Genomic DNA, 20,072 nt, shown 5'->3' with positions numbered 1-20,072 from the left:
TGTAACGTCAGATATTACATCAGATTTGAACAGGTACAGTTTGTACTGTAAAGGGGGGGGGGGGGGCATTTGGGGGGTGGCGTCAGAGTTTTATTTCCGTCCCACTTTCCGCTTCACGGCTTCTCTTCGGTTTCCCTGTCCTGTCAGCGCGGCACTTTGCAGGTCTCAGATCAGTTCTGAATCCGACACCATGAAGTGACGACGACGTCTTTCTGCTGGCAGCAGATTAGTTTCCTCAGCTCGACGAACAGATCTGGTACTTGGGCTTCTTTTACACCTCGAAGGGAAATACTGCTCAGTGTTCTGCACTGCATTAATCTGACAGCTTTAGTTACTTTACAGATTTAGATTTTAACATGGTGACCTTCTGTATTTGAATTTCAGTACCACTGAACATCAAAAGATTTTAATTCACTGTCTTTTTTCCCCCCAGCATCTGATCACAGGTTAGAGTCCAGATGTTCAGACACAGCAGGACTGGAGTCCATCTAGGTTTTTTGTAGCTTAGTTTTGCTCTCAAGTGTTTAATTACACAGACTTGTTTCAGTCTCTGAGTCCACTGGATTTTTCCCCAGTGGAGGTGCTTTCCTCCAATTTACAGTTCAGATTTTCGTAGCAATCCAACGTGATGTCATGGAATGGCGTGTAAACAGAACGCCGGTGTCCCGGGTCAGGGACCAAATCACTATCCCCCCCGACCACCCCTCCACCGCCTTAGTGTCGGACTTTCATGGCTATTTATATCCCACGCACGCTGATTTTACCTGCGACAGTAGGCGCACGACGACACGACGTTTCTGCAGTCTAAACTGTGTGAAATGCAAAAAATGCGTTGGAGTAACACGCTACATGACTTCAGAAATCGGTGTGTTATTCATACGCCTTTTGATAATACCAGGCTGAGCACTTAGTAGGAGTGTACAAAGAATATATCTGTTATATGTTCAGGAGGAACAGGATCATGTGACGCGCCCGTCATCCCACAGTTCCTCCAGCAGTCTTAAAATATCTCATTCCTTCCATTGATCTTATGAATTGCTCTGCATTGTTTTAGATTAACACAGCGGCTCCCAATCGTTTTTAATCTGACCTCCCAGAGCTCCCGTCTTCCTCCGTGTGTCCCCGCACAGCGTCTTCCAGTTGAGCTGCTGCAGGACAAACGAGGAATATTTGTTCTAAAAATCCTGAAACTTCAGAAGATCTCCACCTGATCGTGTTTCCAGAGAATAATAAGATCTTTAATGAAGACACAAATGTTCTGATGTCTGGTCCTCTCCAGAAATCTGTTTTTCACTCATCTAGAAGATAGAAGATTATACTGTGTTTAAACAATGATGGTGCATGAGAGAGGACGGCGGGAACAGAAGGAGCAGAGAGAAAAAAGCATTTTCAAGTCCTGCATCAACGTCATCGTTGATCTCAAGAGAGCTGGAGGCAAAACAACAGAACAGGGGCCTGCACCACGAAGCGAGTCAGTTATCTGGCTTCACTAACACTAACAATCGATAAGTGGTACCACCAAGCGAAGACGACTGCTAGATGTAAATAATGCAGGTTTTTAAATATACATGTTTTAAAAAGCAGCTCTGCAAATATTTCATGAGGGGAGGAAGTGCATTCAGCACGCTGGTTGAAGCTGAAGGATTCACACAACACTTTATTGACGAGCGCAGCAGGACTTAAATCTAAAGAAACGTGGAAACTGTCGAGACATTCAGGTCCTTCTTTGTTTTGCTGCTTTGATACGAGAATAAGAAGCCGACCTGAGAACGGTTTCGTCGTTTTGCCTGCAGCCTGACGCTGATACAGGACTTCAAAATCCTTTAAACATTTCCTCTCTGCTCCTTCTGTTCCCACCGTCCTCTCTTGTGCACGACCATCATTCTCCTGTAAGGTTTTTATCTGCTAGAACGGATATCTGATGAGGACCAGACAAACTTTGCCTCAGAACATTTGTATTAAATGTCTGAATGAAGAATCGCCTCCATTGTCTTCATCAAAGATTTAATTGTGCAGCGAGCATTTAACTTAAACTATGAATCTTCACGCCTCACTGCAGAGTTTCACACCACCCCCACAATCCTGTCCTCAAACTCACAAAGATATATATATATATATATATCTCTTTATATATGTGAACAGTCTTTTCTGCAGGATGTATTTTGGTGTTGATGCTTCATTAGAGAAGTTGTGAAAAAGAGAGGGTGGAAAAACAAAACTAAACGTCACGTCGTGTTTCTGTGTTAAAGCTCTCGACTAACTGACGGAGATAAAAGAAACACAAAGACGAGCAGAAACAGATCTGAGATCAGATAATGAGACTCACCTGCTTCTGACTGACAGGATTTTCCAGACAGGTGATCTGAAGCCTCCGTGTTGTTGAATTCCTCACAGAAGCTGATTTTATTTTACTTTTTGGGGGTTTGACTGGATATTAGACACACTGAAGTGCATCTACGACAGCTTCCTGTTTGTCATTAATGTTCAGCCAAGTGAAGCCACATGAAACCGAGGGATCGGACCCGGATTGCAGGCCCCGAGGCAGGACTGGTTCTCTTACATGGATAGTGCAGCAGGCAGTCCAAACTAATCCAGAGCACACAAGCAACAAATCCACCAAGAGGAAATAATCCAGCAGCACAGGGCAGGGGAGACGGGCGGAAACCAAAATATAAATCCACGATCTGTCCAACAGAAACACCAGAGACAGACCGGAGGAGCACAGAGAGGGCAGGAGGACTGAACACAGGTGAGACACACCAGGACAGGTGCAACCAATCAGCCAGGGAACTCAGAGACAGGAAGCAAAAGCTGCAAAAAACACACACAAGGAACAACAACAAAAACCAAAATCACCTCCTTTTACCGACACATAAGGACACAAAGACCGTCCCAGTGGAGTCGTTCAATTCAAAAGGCTTTACTGGCATGAAGTTTTAGTTCAAACATGTTGAACTGAAGCAGAAAGTCACATAGAAATAATAAAATAAAAGAGAATCCAATCCATTTTTAATTATGTAGCACATTTTCAAAAGCAGGTTTATAAAGTGCTGCACAAGACAGACACAAACAGTTGGTTCAGGAAAAACTGAAAGGCAACAACAGACGAACACACAGCTCCCGTGCTGGATTAAAAGACAGGATTTAAAAGTTTTGAGGGTGGGGGCCGTTTTGACCTCTGGAGGTAACTCATCCCGTAGTTTAGGGGCCAATGCTGAAAAAGCGCAGCCATCCCTGGTTGGTAGTCTGGTTTTAGGGGCAACTAGTCCTGCTGATCTGTGGACCGTAGTGACCTTGCGGGCGTTAAAACCTACTTCATGATTTGCTACTTGGTGAGCTCGGCGACCTTCAGGCTGGGATCGGGGGTAAATCAGCGGCCAGTCGGCAGTCGTTATGTGTGAACTACACCACGACGCATCGAAACGGCTCCCTGACGCATTTCTGACACCTCGCCAACGTCTGCCAGATGTCTAGCACGTCAAATATCTGGAGGAGTCGGCCGGCACGACAGGGCTCTACAGTGCGACCATATTACTCACATATGCCCCTGAAAATCAATACATGCGAACCGAAAAATGATTTACGAGCACAATGTGCGAGTATTTACAACCTACCATAGTCCCGACCCACATCCCGCCCGCCGCAGTGCACCTAATCGTTCAAAACACCCCCGCCCAGAGTAGCGGGCAGGATGAGAAGCAAAGCGAAACGCTGGCAGAAAAATGGGGCGGGACACGAAAAAAAAAAGTTTGACATAGTAAACTTTCAAATATCGAACTCCTCCTGCATAAATGGTTCTGATTATTGATGAGATTAGTAGCATTAACAAATTAAGATCAATTGATCAAGGATTTAATGAGTGAATGAATGAAACTGCTGTTTTGTCCAACTGGAATTAATATTATAGCCTACTAGTGGTGAGCTGTATGGTGTACCGTTACATAAAATAAAACTTTACTTTTTATCTACTGTCATAATAATAATAATATACGGGGTGGTGGTGGCGCATAGAGAAGATGCTTTTGGATAAAAGCGTCAGCTAAATGAATAAATGTAAATGTAAATATAAATACTAATACACTCATTTAAACTAGTTTCTCCTAGTTGTGTGAAAGAGGAAACAGTGGAAAGATGCAGATTTCCACTGCACAGTGTGCCAGTATTTGCTCCTTCTAGCCTCCTCCTGATATTGTAATACTGCTCAGTATTGGGTTGTGTGGCTGCTGCTGGTGGGTCATGAAAGTTTTTGTGATGACTGATCAGTGTTTAAAAGCTGTTTTCAACGTCTCAGATTTTCAAAACATCTGTTTCAATATTTTAAAGCGCTTTGACAATATTTTAGGGCCGATGCCGAGTGTCCAGATACCAGGGTCTTCACTTTCAGTGATGTTTACACACCATGGTTGAACACAAGCAGAAGGAGCAAACACGTAGTATAAATATGTAAAATAAATAGTTTGTCAAACTTTCTGTTGCTTGAACATTTTTCACAGTGCTCCTAAATTTTTTCTTTTAGGAGAACATGTGCTCATTGGGAAACAGGTTGGCGTAGAGCCCTGCTCGACATCCACATGCAGCCAATGAGAGCAGGCTGCTACTTTTTCACCGCAAAACACTTTTTCCTCCCCTCCGGCTCTCTGTAGCTCAGATGATCCTGCTACCTGCAGGTGTTAATCCATCCTTTCACCCAGATTCTTTGTCTTTATAATAACAAACAGCTGTTTTGTGTGCAGGTTTGCGTCATTTCCCGTTTCACATTTCACGTGTGTTTTCTTGACAAAACGTGGTTTGCAGACCAGCGTCGGGGGACACAGCTGCTGTCAGCTCCTGTAGTGTGTGACCCCGTCACCGATCAGTCACGTAGTGCGACCGCCACAATGACTTCAAGACTCCCGTTACAAGACAGCAAGTTGAGTAGTGTGAACAGCACGGCCATCGGCCGACGCTGAGAGTCGTGTGTTCTGCACGAGGCTTTACAGGTCTGAGATATAATGAGGTATCAAACCATTTAGGGATTTAAAAACAAACACTAAGATCTTACAATATATTTTAAAATGGACCAGGAGCCAGTGGAGCGAGGCCAGAACTGGTGCAATGTGTTCATGCTTGCAGGGTCCAGTTAAAAGACGAGCAGCCGAGTTTTAGACTAACTGAAGAGAGGATTGGTTAACGTCAGTGTAAAGTGCATCGCGGGAGTCCAGACGGGTTGAGATAAAAGCGTGAATCACATGCTGTTTTTGTCTTTAACTCCATTTTCTTTTTGTTTGGGTGCTTTGTTCAGTTCCTTCTCTCATAAAAACACCCTCAGACTACTGACCAGACTGAAATTTACAATGTACTTATCTTACATTGAAAATATGTCTTGCTTTTTGAGAAGCAGTAAAATATTCTCCTGAACAATTATTAAAATAACACACCATAATAATAATAATTGAGCTGAGGACATTTGCAAGAGTGACATTTTTATTTACTTTGTGTTTTGGTCGTTTGGTCTTCTTTGGTCGTCCTGAGGCTGCTGGGGAGCCTCTCTCTCTGTGAGCTCTGTGTTTGGTCTCCACCAGCTCCTGAGGGAAATATCAGGCTCTTTAGCTGCTAGATGCTCCACTATGAAGAGGAGTTGGTGGGCCAGTAGGGGGCAGTCTACCCTCTGGTAGACTTTCGCCAACTTGATAGTCTAACGTGAGCTGCAGGGGCGAGATATAAAAACCATCGTCGTCAAGTCAGACACATTCTACCTGCGTGAGCTTACTGTGAGCTGATCTCGCGGCATTTGCAAAGAGAATTGCACAAGATCAGACGAAAGGTGGTTCCGGACTCGGCGCCTTTCCTCCTGCGAGATTTTAATGTCATGTGACATGGTGAGTAACCAGCATGCATCATGTTAAGTCAGCGCTGCAAAGCGCCGCATGAAGCCAAACCAAGCGGGAAGCTTCCAGTCAGAGAACTGAGTCGAACGCAGAAGTCCTTGAAACCTGCATTCTATCGAACAGCCAGCAGGGGGCGACTCTTCTGCAGAAAGAAGTCCGGCTCCATTAGAAATAACGGTAAAATGTTTCTACTTGTCAGCTGATTTATTCCCTCAGTAAACACTTTCCTGATGAGTTTCTGGTCTCAGTCGCTAGTTTCAAGTCTTCTTCAACACAGCATGATGTTCATTTAGTAAATTATGGTCCCATTTAGAGGAACAGAGACCAGGAAGCAGAGAATGTTTCAGGGCGGGGCTACAAACTGACAAGTCGCCACCTGTCAACCAGGCGACTCGTACCCACGGCACTGTGTAAATTTAAGCTGTGCAGTTGAAAAAGCTGAAAAAAAATCAAAGGCTGTTCACTTCCTCTGGTGAGTACGTTTTTGTTTTGTCGTTCGCTAGACAAAGTTATGAGCCCTGTTAAAATGACAGTTAACATGAATTACAGAATCACCTAGCTAAGCAGGCTAGCTCGCTCCACACACGGCCGTTAGCTCCACCGTCTCGTCCAAACATGGTCACGTCCGGTGCTGCTGGTTGCAAAACATGGCGGCGGCCAAACTCGAGGCTTCAAAACGGCGGTCCACAAACGGGTGACGTCACGATGACTACGTCCACTTCTTTTATGAGTCAAACGCACCTAACAAGATCCCAATGCCCCGGTGCAGCGATGGGGACGCTGTAGGAGATCTCGTCCTTCGGATAAGACGTCAAACCGAACCGAGGTCCTGACTCACTGTGGTCATTAAAGGTCCCATGGCATTTATCGTAAAGAGCCCCGGGTTCCCCGGTGTCCTGGCAAACAATTCTCAACCTGGCTTTCAAATCTGACCATCTAATCATCCGATCGATTGTTAATATTTAACATTAAAAAGTGCTGCTTTAAGATCCGGGGAAATGATCTAATTACCTTGAACACAACTTCCTACTGTCGTTCTCTGAGTGTGTTTGCGTCTGTTCTTGTCTGTCAGCAGCTCGACTTTCTTCAGAGGAATCACTGTGTTTTTTGTGATCTGCTAAACGAGCTGTTTTCTCCAGAGTCCTGTTGTTGTTGTTGTTGTTGTTGTTGAATGTGAAGCGGTGACAGCAGGAATCCGCTTGTCGCTGTCGTCTCTCCTCCCTTCAGACTCGTTAAAAAGTGAAGTTCAGACCGAGGTGGACTCCGAAAACCTGCCAACTGCAGGTTTTTCTGCCCACGACAGACAGTCAGGATCAGATCCGCCTGCAGAGTCTGACCCGGTCCGTTTGTGATCAGGTGAAACCTTAATGATTCTCAGGAGGGAGGATCTCACTGCTGCTGCTGCTGCTGAGGAAAAAGTGAAGGTAAAGAAAGCAGATAAACAAAACGCACCGGGATGCAGACAGCAGTGTGATAGAGAGAAAGACGAGCTCGTTACTGAGGAGGTTTACTCTTAATCAGCTGAAAACTCCTTAAACTTCCTCATTTAAAAATGAATCTTTAATTGTTATCACATCATTTACGTGCAATAAAAGCTAAATGAATTAATGTAACCCGGACGTTGCAACGCCAAGAGGTCTGGACCGAGCGTCCATATGTGACGTCCTGGGATGGCGTGAACAGACGGCGGGACGTTTGGAAACAAAAAAAGAGTATGTGTGGAGCGCCCGTAACTCACCGCTGTACGCAAGTACAAAGTACCAAGGCTGAGTCCTTGCTGCAGCGGCCCCGGGTTCGAGTCCGACCCTTCGCGCTTCGCTGCATGTCGTCCCCCTTCCTGTCTTTCAACTGTCTTATCTAAATAAAGGTACAAAAAGCCCCCAAAAATATATATAAAAAAGTGTATTTATGCAATAATAAACAAGAATGAACTGTAATTTATTAGATCGTCTGTCAGGAAAATAAATCTGATTTATATGGAACCCAAAAATGTAATAAAAAAGAAATAAACAATGACATAAACACATTAAATAAATAATTAGTATTATTAAATGTTATTTAAGGTGCAGTACGTTGTGCAAAATGAATGTAATTAGAAGTTAAAAACTTATAAAGATGTGGGCCTGTTGCTCTGCCAGAAGTTAAGGAAGATTTAAATATACCAAACCTAATTAGCGAGTCCAGTTAGACCCACAGCCTCCCGGTGAAGTGACGTCCACGCTGAGACGAGGCGGGGGTGAGGTTCTGTGATTCCAGACCGCTGAGTGAGCCTGCAGGAGGAGTTTCTGCTTTCAGCTGCCAGACTCTGACACACGTCTTCACGCACAAAAGTCTAAAAAGTCAGCGAGGAAGACGTCCAGCAGGGTCAGCGGGACGTCACGTTTCCTCGCACACTTTCAGCTGATTCAGACAAACTTCAACCGTCCAATTAAAGCGACTTTAATGAGAGGGTCTCGAGGAGCTCCAGCCTGAACACCATCTGTCGGCCGCGACTGTCGGACAGCAGGTCGACCGCGTGCAGCCTCTCAGCAGCTCGGTGCTGATTTGGATCTCTGTCATCGGTTTCTGGCCCGTCTGGACAGGGTTTACTTTTCTTTCAGGACTTGTTGGGTTCTCGTGTGTCACGCACACAAACACACAAAACATCTGTTTTCAGAGGCGAAGGCAGAATCCAGGATGGTCCAGCACAGCAAGGCCACATCTCGTCAGGGTGGAGTCCAGTGACAGCCGACATTTAAAGGACAGCTGGGAGAAAGTCAAACAGCAAACAATACCCCAAATGTAAAATAATGTCTAGACTCGCTAATTAGGTTTGGTGTATATATATACACACATACACACACACACATACATATATATATGCTTAGTGGCCCTACAAGCTTCAGATAGCTTAAAACGGTGTCCCTTTTCACAAATCTGCATTATTTCTAATGATTGTATTTTAATGTTTGGTGACAAAACTAAATTGGAGTAAACTGAACTGAGCTTGGCATCCTGCAGCAACAAAGACTAAAACTAATAAAAACTAAGCAAAAACTAAGCATTTTCAAAAAATAAAAACTAAACTAAACTAGCAAACCCACGTTAAGTACTTAAAACTAAACTGACATTGAAAACAAAAAGTCAAAATGAAATAAAAATAAAAACATTATTTTATGTATATATATATATATACACACACACACACACACACACACACACACACACACCTGCAGTAATCACTGTTTAATCTGTAACCTATAAAACTGATCAGTGAACAGTAATCTCATGTTGTAGTCGCGCTGATTGGAACATTCGTAGTTATCAACAGGAGATCACGTGACTGTGGAGCCGCTAAAACAAACAGGCCTGAATAAGGTTTAAATATGAGTTTTTCATTATTAGCTGCTGACAGTCTGAATGTGTTCTGACAGCATGAATAAAAGATTTTATTAATGTAAAATAGACGTCTAAAACTTTAACCTATAGACACATTTTCCACTGCAAAAAATAACTAACAGTCTAACCTGACTCTACAATCACAGGTTCATGATTAAACTGTCTGATATTTGATCTGTACCTATTTTCATAATCAGGCAGCCGATTGCCAACCGGCATTTAGTCCCGTCGGCTTCCAGCTTAATAAATACAGCCTTCCTATTTAAATGTAATGGGCTGCAGCACTTTATCATTCATTAAAGAAAGTCCAGTCTGGTAAATGATGAATGAGCAGCGCTGTGTAGCAGCCTAATAATGTTAACGCATTGATTCTTCTTCCACTCCTGCGTTTTAGAGCCTATCAGGGTCCGCGTTGGCAGCGTTCATATTTCAGAGCTCCACCCGATTAAAATGGAGGTTCTGCCTTTATTTACCCGTTGCCATGGTGAATCGTAGTATCTGAGCTCCACCGATGAGGCTTTTTTTCATCCCCACGCGCTTCAATCAGGCTCAACATACTCAGAGCTGACTGAACCGATTCTGATCAGCTGTTCGATTCCCAGCTCAGGCTCAGGCAGAGCTCAGGGAGAAGCTCCGAGTTTGTTACGCCTGCTTTCTGAAACAGGGCTCTGGTGTAACAGTCTGAGCCCGTCGCTGGCAGAAAGAGGCTCTTTCTCTGCATTTTCCCTCAAGGGAGCATTGGTCAGCTGCTGTGCAGCGCTGGGGGACCAACTCCAGATGTTTATCAGTGTCAGGTCAAAACAGCAGACTGGAGAACCTTTTCGATGGTGGGATAAACCGGAGCACCCGGGATTAACCCACGCAGACACGGGGAGAACAGTCCACACAGAAAGGCCGGGGTTTGAACCGGCGACCTTCTTGCAGTCATTTCAACACCAACAGATGTGAAAATATGACCCAGGTTTAAAAAAATTATTCTTAATATCCAGCTTTCCGATTTGAATCTTCATTGTGTTTCATATTGTGCAGCAGCCTCAGATGGAATAAAGAAGACCGTCCTGTTTTTAATTCAGTCTCCCAGTCTCAGTCCGGCTGATCGGTACCCTTGAGCGTTTACCCCCCTGCAGTTTGTTGGGGTCGGTGTGAACGCCGGACTCGAACCGGGTCTCCCTCGAAGAGGAGGTCTCGGACTGCTGTCGTGTGAAGCTACCCATTCAGGAACCAGACCTCTGGGTCTGAAGTTTGAGTTCCTTTCTGTTTCTTCAAAGTGGAAAATTTCATCCTGTTGTTCTGTCCTCTGTGTCTCCCGCAGGTGGATCGGACGGAGGTGATTCGCAGCTGTGTAAACCCCACCTACTCCAAGGTTTTCACTTTGGACTTTTATTTTGAAGAGGTGCAGCGTCTGCGCTTCGAGCTGTACGACATCAACAGCAACCACAACGGCCTGAGGGAGGCCGACTTCCTGGGATCAGTGGAGTGCACGCTGGCACAGGTGAGTCACCTGATGTTCACCTGCTAAAGACTCCAACGTGCTGCTGCAGACGGACAGAGATGTGTCTGTACCGGCTTTCAGCTTTTGAGTTTAATGGTAATGTTTCCAACCCGCCTCTCGACAGGAGCTCAGGTGTGTTGGCTATATGGATGTCTTAGGAGACCGTATTCAAAGATGGCGTCCCATTCAGTCGAATGAAAGTCGATAAATTCAGACAAACTGACCCACTTCTGCTTTTCCAATGATTGTGTTTAAGGGTAATCCTGTGGGATTCCTGCAGGATGGGAGTCAGTTTCACTTCAACACGGGAAATGGTGCAGGAATAAAAGTCAAAGGGAGCAGGCGGGACGGGAATCACTGGCCAGTTTTTAAATCTAAATATGCAGTTCTGATATGAAGAAACTGTTTCTGGATTGTTTTATCTGTAACAGGACAGAACACTAAAGGTCTGCGTGAGTAAAAACGTGTGCAAACTTGATATCAGCAGCAAATTAACCCGTAAGCTGATCTGCTAACGGCGTCTTTCAAAAGGTCAAGATAGCAGCTGTTCATTTACTACTTCTGCCTTAATGAATATGCAGTTTGGGGCGTAACATGCAAATACATTTATTTACTACACGCAGTGTGATCTAACGAGCCTAAACGCAATTTCACGTGAGTGCAACAGCATCTGTATTTAATACGTTTGACAGGAAGGTGCAGAGATGGCTGCTGTTATCGATGGAGAAGACGACGTAGAGAAATTAACAATATTAGATAATATTATTCTGTATCCAATATATAGAAATACAATAATTGTATTTTATTTATTCGAATAACTATATGAATTGAATAGATTTTTTTTGTATTTTCCTTTAGTTTTGGCAAAACTGTTGTTGTAACATTCATGCCAATAAAGCAAATTTTGTTTTGACCTGACTGCTTTTCTCTGTGAGATGGAGTTCAGAAAGTTGCGCGGCGCTGCAGAGAGCCCCCAGCTGCAGCAGTGTGTAAAATTCATCCAGCCAGAGGGAACGATCACCAGCTGTTCACAGCGCCGGTTGTAACAGCGACACAACCCGTTGGAGGTATCGAGAGGAAATGGGGTCGGTGGTCGTTCCCTCTGGCTGGATCTGTTTCTGCTGGGGTTTCCCAAAGCAGTTTTTCAGGGGTGCTGTCCGAAGTACATAGTGCAGTCTCAGGCAGGACGGGCAGGTTCAGACGATTTCCACATACTGACGCTCTGAACGAAACAAACTGAGGTTTTTACGCAGTGGCTGCTTTCCCTCCAGACTCTCATGGCGGAAACCATTAAAACACGTAAAACCCTCATAAATACTGCCGCCTCCACTGTGTTTGCACCTGTTGTCATCCACGCAATATTTCTTAGTTGATCACCCGTAACAGGTACTACAATTACACGTGCAATATTTTAGAATACACACACAAATTAGTCCTCTTTATTCTGGGTGTTAGTTTAGCTTAGTTTTTAGGCGAGGAACACAAACCCCATGAGTTTAAGTTTGGATGCTGTTTGAACATTGAACCTGCACAGATCGTTTTCATCCATTAACTTGTAGATTAATTTCTTTGCTGTGCGTCCAGGCACATTTAAAACAAATGTTTCTACAGTTAGATTTGGTGGAAAAGGTTTTGCTGTAGTGAGGGAGAGCCACTGCTGAGCATGTATTCCCCCAATGCCTGTTTGTGCATATTCAATACGTACCTAGGAACCTTTTGCACGCTTTTTTTATTTAAATTTATGCCTGTTGTCGTTAATTTGCATAATTTAATTTAGCATCAACTTGACACAAAACACAAATAATTAATTTCTTTATATTATTGTTATTATTGTCATCCAGGCCATAGTTTTCAAAGAAGGTTAAAGTCAAGGGCAACTGGACTTGGTTGAAGGACTTCTATTATTGTAAATAAATTCAGGCATCAAGGGGTTTAGCTCGAGTTTTATTTTGAAAGTCTAATTACGTTGAGTATTGCATATACTCACTAACTTGACCGCGGAGCCCTACACGTGCAAAAACCACGCTAAAAGGTACCCAGGGCGTTAAAAAGCGACGCCAAGGAGTCTGACCAGGTGTCCATATGTGACGAGTTGGGAGTGAGAACACAAACCAGAGAGCTTTTGTTTTGTCTTGAGGGAAACACTTCTGTACAGATTTCATTAAACACTTGACAAAAAATTTACTTAGTGTAGTTTTCCTCCTCTCTACAGAAGCTGTTTGCCTCTTTTTATTTTCTTCTTGTGTGAAATTAGTCTCCACAGACTCAACAAATATCTCAGAAACAGAATCCACCGCAGTGAACAAACTCAAAGATAAATGAGCTGGAGATATTTATAACCCTGGAAAACTCCTGAAGCGTCTCCCAACTGATCTAAACTTTACAAATAAACTGCAGCCAGAAAACAGGGAGAATCTACTTTTCTGCCTTTTCTTCAGTTGATGAAAAACTAATTGTTGAAATATAACCAGACAGCAGTTAGAAGATGAAAACAACATCAGAGGCTCCATCACAGCCTGAGCGCCGCAGAAGACAGAGATACTAAACTGAAAATATACACACTCACTCTGCTCACGTATATTTGGCATTTTGATTCTCTCTTTTTCTCTGTAGAGGTTCATCTGTACTGAAGCTGATCCACAAAGATGACAGAAAACCAAAAACATTCATTCTTCCTCTGCCTGCAGCACAAACTGCAACTGGAGTGTTTTTTTCTTATAGATAGAAAAAATACAAATAAAAACAACCTCATCTGCATAATAATTTGCACAACAGCACAGAAACATTCACCGACTTCATGAAGACGAAGAGAAAACGTCTGTTAGTTTGACTAATTAACGAGCTTAATTAGCATTCATGTTATATTTCTGTATTAGGACAAGGACACGTTGTTGTTGTTGCAGAGAAAAGCTGCATAACAATCACCTCAAACATAACTCTGGTTTTAATTTACATATTTATCAGCATCATCAAATCTCGTGTTCGCAATCAGACAAACAGGAGGAAATAGAGCTTCTGTTCGGGACTACTTTCGGTGGCGGATGAATCCACACGTGGTGCCGTAGTGAGAGTTTGGGGCAGCAGGACGGTGATTGTGGGAGTCAGAATAAACGACAGTGAGTGTGTTCATGGTGGAACATGTCTAACCCTTCTCCAAGAGGTGGAATCCCGCACGGTGGATCCTAACCTCTGGGAAGTGGAGGCCCGATCTCTTAAATTCTTAAAACCGCTTCACGTCCGCTGGCTCCATTTTGGTCACTTTGTTCTGTTATGGTGACGCCGATGAAGCAAGGAATCGGACCAAAGTGCAGACACATGCGCTGAGTAAATCTTTGTTACATCTGGAGCGAGTGTCGGTCCGAAATCTATAAACGAGAGGCGTAAATCTACAACAAGTTCCAGGAGTCCACAGGAAACTGACGGCGACGGACTGAGCGCGGCTGACTTTCGCCAACTTGTTAGTCAAACGTGAGCGACTGCAGAGGCGGCGAATAAAACATTCTACCTGCGTGAGCTCACTGTGAGCCGAGCTCAACGACTGAAAGGTGCGGCCTGACTCGCCCGCCTTGCTCCTGCGAGGTTTTAATATCACGTGACATGGTGATGTTTTGCAGCTCCAGCGAAAGTCGGACACATTTTCTGACCAGCATGCATCAGGTTAAGTCGGCGCCGCATGAAGTCAAACGCACCTGCAGACATATAGAACCAGGCAGACTGTGAAGCACAGGTGACAGCACACACAAGGAAGGACACTTTCAAAATAAAACAGGAAAAATTCTCCTGACCAACCGTCCACATGTGACGACTTGGAGAGAGAACGGGTTGTGTTAGTGTACAGTCACTGATTATTTGGGTCTGAAGGAGCTTTGATCGTAGGCGTCATCTACAGTGGGGACGCTTTTGTTGAAACTGCTCTGAAAATAGCTTGCACCAGAAAAGGTAGCTAACAAATCAATCAATAAGAAAATGGAATTTAAATGTGGAAGAAACAATCAGCTGATTGCTGCATTATATTCTGTTATATTTTTAGATGTATGAATCGTCACCTGCCAGCTGAATTTTTTAGTTTCCCTTTACATAAATCAAGACACCTCCACCGTAAACTGGAGCAGAAAATGTCTCCAGAAATGAAATGTTTAACGCTGCTGAGGGAGGACCGCCCCCCCCCGCTCATTTGTTTCTGCATTTCCTAGGTGTATCATCACACCCCTGACGTGAGCCCTCGTGTCCCCACCACTGTAGCACAAAGCGACGTCCTTGGCTTTGATGACATGAAGACAAACAGAAAATATCAGACTCCAAGATCTTGTTTTTTTAAATCATATTAAATAAGTTTGAGCTGTTTGTTTTTCATGTACATGTTGTGGATGAGATGATATTGGCGAGAAAATATCTGGATCGTGGCTTCAGCGTCAGAGTTTAGAGAATAAAGAGACAAAAACAAAAGAAGAAATATGAGAAATACTTATTGTGTCGTCCTGTGTTTAGAGAGTTGAACAGCGAGGAGGAAACAGGATCGTTGGACAGATTCTCCATCTGCTTTGGCCTCGTTCTAAACTGAAGTCAATGCTTCTCACGAGGAAGCCGCCGCGTGGCGGCGGAGCGACGCTGTGCATTTCCTGCCGTCTGTTTTTCAGTTTCCTGAAAGCGTGTTGGAAGAGTTTCATCCTGCAGAGCAGAAGAAGAGGAGCCCAGTCTGTGATGAAACAATGAGCTCAGGTGACCGGAAAAGCCTCCTCTTCCTCCTCGTCTTCATCTCCTCGTGTCGGTCTCTGCCAGCAGCGTCGCTCGGATCTGCTGCCAGCTCCTCCGCCGGCCAGATGGCTGACGGAGCGCTGGAGATTTCTGCTAACAGGCCTGGAAGAAACCCTTGAAAGTGCTGGCACGCAGGAGCCAGGGAGGGCCGGGCCTCGGCTCGGTGCTTCAGGGAGCCGGCTTCTCCTCCAGCATGCTGACGGTGCAGGTTGGAGTTTGTTTCACAGCAGCAGGAGGGTGGAGACACAAACAGGAGCTGCAACTTCCAGAGACGCTAAATTACAACAAGAAACCTCAGTGTGACCCGTACCGGAGAAGAACATAGTCCAATTAGTCACGTTGTTGTTTTCCAGCCGGGGTAAACCTGTGAGGACCCTCAGTATTCAAGTTTCTGTCCAAACGGAGCTGAAATATGTGCTGAATTACCAGAAAATCAGCCAAACAAAATGGGACCTGCTGCTTGTGAGCGTTTATTCATCAAGTCTGTTTCTGTTTATCCACAAACTCGGACAGGAAACAGTTTCCTCATCTGTTTATTTTATTTTATATATTAAACAGGTGGATGGAAACACACTAAGGTTGTGTTCAGACTGCAGGCCGAAGGACTCAGATCGGATTTTGTGAACAGTGAAAAGTCACATGGTCTCTGATCTCACCTCCAAATGCGTCCAAATGTAACTCAAACCCTAAAGTCAGGTCTAAACCTTCAAACTCCTGCAGAGCTCCGTCTCTGCAGCTTTCTGTTGGTCTGCAGTTTGGGACTCTCAGACATTAAAGCCTCCATCAGACAGGAAGCTGGCTTTTCAGGTCTCCTCATGGTGTGTAAAGAATGCACTTAACCTGCAAAGTGAAAATAATGTGCTCTGGAATTAATCATTTCCCACTTCCTGGGAAGAAGCGACAGTTCCTGTTCACTTCCTGCTGCTGCTGCCGGGACTCGACACCGAGTATTGTGGTAAAGTGAAGTAAACAGTGACGGCTGTCGAAGCCCTGAATCACATTTATCTCCGAGCTAAAGATCTTTAGTTCTTTAGGGGGGAGCGGCCGGTGACTGATGGTGCATTCATGTGGTGTAGGAATAATCAGAATCTTTTTTCCTCCTTAAATCTTTATTGTAAAAAGAGAAATAAAGTGTTCATGGGACATAAAGAAGTATGGGACAATATTTGCCCTAGCATTTTTGGAGGCGACACAAAATCGGTTGGACGTAAGAGTTTGCACAAGTTTGGTGTCCATGACTACAAGGCAAGAATATATTTTAATAGACTTACTATTTAGAAAATATATTTATATATGAAATGGGGGTCTGGGGCTCCCAGAAGATTTTTAGCATTAAACACTTAAATTTCCTGCATTCTGGAGACATTTTCTGCACCAATTTATGGTGAAAGAGACTTAAGTTACTTTTTTGAACAACGCAGAGTTTTCTTCTGTATTTAGATTGCATTGCAGGTTTACTGTGCAAATAAACCATTTTCACAGCATTTTTATTTGTTAATCAACATTTTCATTTTTCAGAACATTTTTAACGAATGCTTTCATAAAGTCATGGCTGCATGTCCCCAGAGTGAATGAACCTCCCTCCCTACAGGCTGAGCTGCTCCCTGCTCTCCGCTTCACCTCCTCTCTCCTCCTGCTCTCTCTCTCGCCCTCGACCCATCACGGTCACTTTGTCCCTCTATTTCGCTGACACGCCTCCTCCTCTGCCTGGCAGGGGCCACCGCAGCTCCTTTACTCCTTCGGGTGCCTGTGCTGCTCTACGCAGGGTCCTGCAGCTGATGTTGAAGCTCCTGCAGCCCCTGCAGCAAATATATCTGTTATTGTCGCGCATTTGGCAGCAGCCGTCTGAACAATGGTTTTTTGGCCCGCAACCCAAGAAACAGAGAGCAGAGGGGGTGGGGGCTAATAAGAGATGTGATTGGGCCAGCCCAATGTCAGTATAGAAAATTACCCAGTGGGCCGCTGTCCATGCTTTAAGGGCCGATCGTTGGCCCGTTTTTTAAATCCAGTTAGTCATAAATAAATAATTTACGTTACACCGGCCCCAAAGCCTTTAAGGGCACATGAAACCCTGAAGTCGGAAGAACGAATTCACAACTCGGGAAATGGGACCATCTGAGGAGCGCCTGAATGCACCGTGAGCCGCCGGTTGCAATTTGCAACCCTCACCACTAGATGTCACTAAAACTTACACACTGAACCTTTAAAAAATGCTGACCCTGTGAGCCGGTCAGCAGAACACTGGGGCGTCTTCAGTCGACCACTAAAGGAACTACCAAGTGTCTGAAGACACTGTGGAGTGGACGATCTACAAGATCCATGACTTTCTTTAGTTTGGCACTCGTTCTCTTTTCTATGAAGACCTCCAGTAGGTCAGGGACAGGGCCAATCACAGAGCCAGCTGTTTTAATCAACTTATTGATCCTGTTTCCTCCCCAGCAGGGATCTGAGTTTTCTCAGGAAGAATAGCCTCGACTGTTCCTTCATGAAAACACTGTCTGTGTTCTTCTTCCAGTTTAGTTTCGCAGCAAGGCAAACACCAGGATATTTAAAGGACTGGACGACCTCCTCCTTCTTCCTCCTAAAGTCGATAATCAGCTCTTTAGTTTTTCCAACATTTAGTTTAAAGAAGTTTCAGTCACGGCAGTTCACAAAGGAGGCGGTGTTGATGTTGGTTGATTCAGAAATATTCAGGAGGAGGCTGACAGATCGAGCTGTGTGATTTGGGTGAAGTGGAAAGTTAAGTTAACGTCCGCTGAGAAGTGTTTGGGCGTTCAGACGTGTTCCAGTTTGTCTCAGAGGCCTGAGAAAGGATTTCTCCAGGATCAGTCAATGCTTTTGTCAGTGATGATGGTCTGAGTATTTTACAGCTGTCTGATAACATAGTCGCAGCACTTTGACCCTGACGGTGTCGTGTTGGCTCGTGCAGGCCGGGCACATTAACATGCACGACACAATAATACAAATTTGATTAAAGTATTTGATTAGTGGAGTGGATTTTTTATACGTGGATATATTTTAGCTGCGGGTTTTTTAACGTCCTTTAAACATTTTGTTTTTGTATTAACCTAAACTCTTTGTGTTTGTGCAGATCATCTCTCAGAGGAAACTGTCCAAAGCTCTGCTCAGACCAGGAGGCACCGTGGGAAAAGCCATCATCACGGTGAGCCTCTCTGATCCCTCTGCAGAACCAGAACCGGGTTTTCATTTTCAAACGCATCAGAAAGAGAAGGAACACTCGTCTCCTGGCAGCGTGAAGGGAGTCCATCGCCTAGTGTTAGAGGGTTTACTGTGACGATGGTGAGACACAGCCGATGAGCTTCCTCCATTTTGGCCTCTCCGGCTCTCCGTCCACTCTGAGGTCAGATCCGTTAGGACGGCCTGTTTTTGGTCGACAGATCAAAGTTCATCAACGTTGAAACTAACGGGAGAAATTTCCTTTTTCAGTTTCTTTTGTTCCTTTGTTTTCTTCCTGCTCTCCATACTTCCTTTTCCTTCCTTCTTTCCCTTTTCCTTCCTTTCTTACTGCTGTCATGCATCCTTCCTTTCCTTTTTATAACTTCCTTTCCTTCCTTCCCTCTTTCCTTCCTTCCTTTCCTTCTTTTCTTCCTGCTCTCCATGCATCCTTCCTTTCCTTTTTATAACATCCTTTCCTTCCTTCCCTTCCTTCTTTTCCTTCCATCATTTCTTCCTGCTTTCCATCCTCCCTTTCCTTCCTTCTTTCTTTCCTTCTTTTCTTCCTGCTCTCCATGCATCCTTCCTTTTCTTTTTATAACTTCCTTTCCTTTCCCTCGCGCTTTCCTTCTTTACCTCCTTCCTTTCCTACCTTTTTTCTTTCCTTCCTTGTTTTCCTTTTCCTTCCTTCCTTTCCTTCTTTTCTTCCTGCTCTCCATGCATCCTTCCTTTTCTTTTTATAACTTCCTTTCCTTTCCCTCGCGCTTTCCTTCTTTACCTCCTTCCTTTCCTACCTTTTTTCTTTCCTTCCTTGTTTTCCTTTTCCTTCCTTCCTTTCCTTCTTTTCTTCCTGCTCTCCATGCATCCTTCCTTTTCTTTTTATAACTTCCTTTCCTTTCCCTCGCGCTTTCCTTCTTTACCTCCTTCCTTTCCTACCTTTTTTCTTTCCTTCCTTGTTTTCCTTTTCCTTCCTTCCTTTCCTTCTTTTCTTCCTGCTCTCCATGCATCCTTCCTTTTCTTTTTATAACTTCCTTTCCTTTCCCTCGCGCTTTCCTTCTTTACCTCCTTCCTTTCCTACCTTTTTTCTTTCCTTCCTTGTTTTCCTTTTCCTTCCTTCCTTTCCTTCTTTTCTTCCTGCTCTCCATGCATCCTTCCTTTTCTTTTTATAACTTCCTTTCCTTTCCCTCGCGCTTTCCTTCTTTACCTCCTTCCTTTCCTACCTTTTTTCTTTCCTTCCTTGTTTTCCTTTTCCTTCCTTCCTTTCCTTCTTTTCTTCCTGCTCTCCATGCATCCTTCCTTTTCTTTTTATAACTTCCTTTCCTTTCCCTCGCGCTTTCCTTCTTTACCTCCTTCCTTTCCTACCTTTTTTCTTTCCTTCCTTGTTTTCCTTTTCCTTCCTTCCTTTC

General features: G+C 44.3%; 1 protein-coding gene across 1 annotated transcript in view; it reads left to right on the top strand.

Moving 5' to 3' along the window:
• Positions 1-20,072, top strand: part of cpne4a (copine IVa) — a 114,595-nt gene that overhangs the window by 43,488 nt on the left and 51,035 nt on the right. The window contains exons 2-3 of the mRNA XM_046043796.1: positions 10,558-10,737; positions 18,584-18,655. Of these exons, the coding sequence (XP_045899752.1) occupies positions 10,558-10,737; positions 18,584-18,655 (252 nt within the window). The remainder of the gene's footprint in view (positions 1-10,557; positions 10,738-18,583; positions 18,656-20,072) is intronic.

The sequence above is a fragment of the Micropterus dolomieu genome, linkage group LG03 (assembly GCF_021292245.1).
Source record: "Micropterus dolomieu isolate WLL.071019.BEF.003 ecotype Adirondacks linkage group LG03, ASM2129224v1, whole genome shotgun sequence".
In the NCBI taxonomy this organism is placed as follows: domain Eukaryota; kingdom Metazoa; phylum Chordata; class Actinopteri; order Centrarchiformes; family Centrarchidae; genus Micropterus; species Micropterus dolomieu.
The sequence above is the reverse complement of the archived record's forward strand: the minus strand, read 5'-3'. Positions and strand labels throughout refer to the sequence as shown.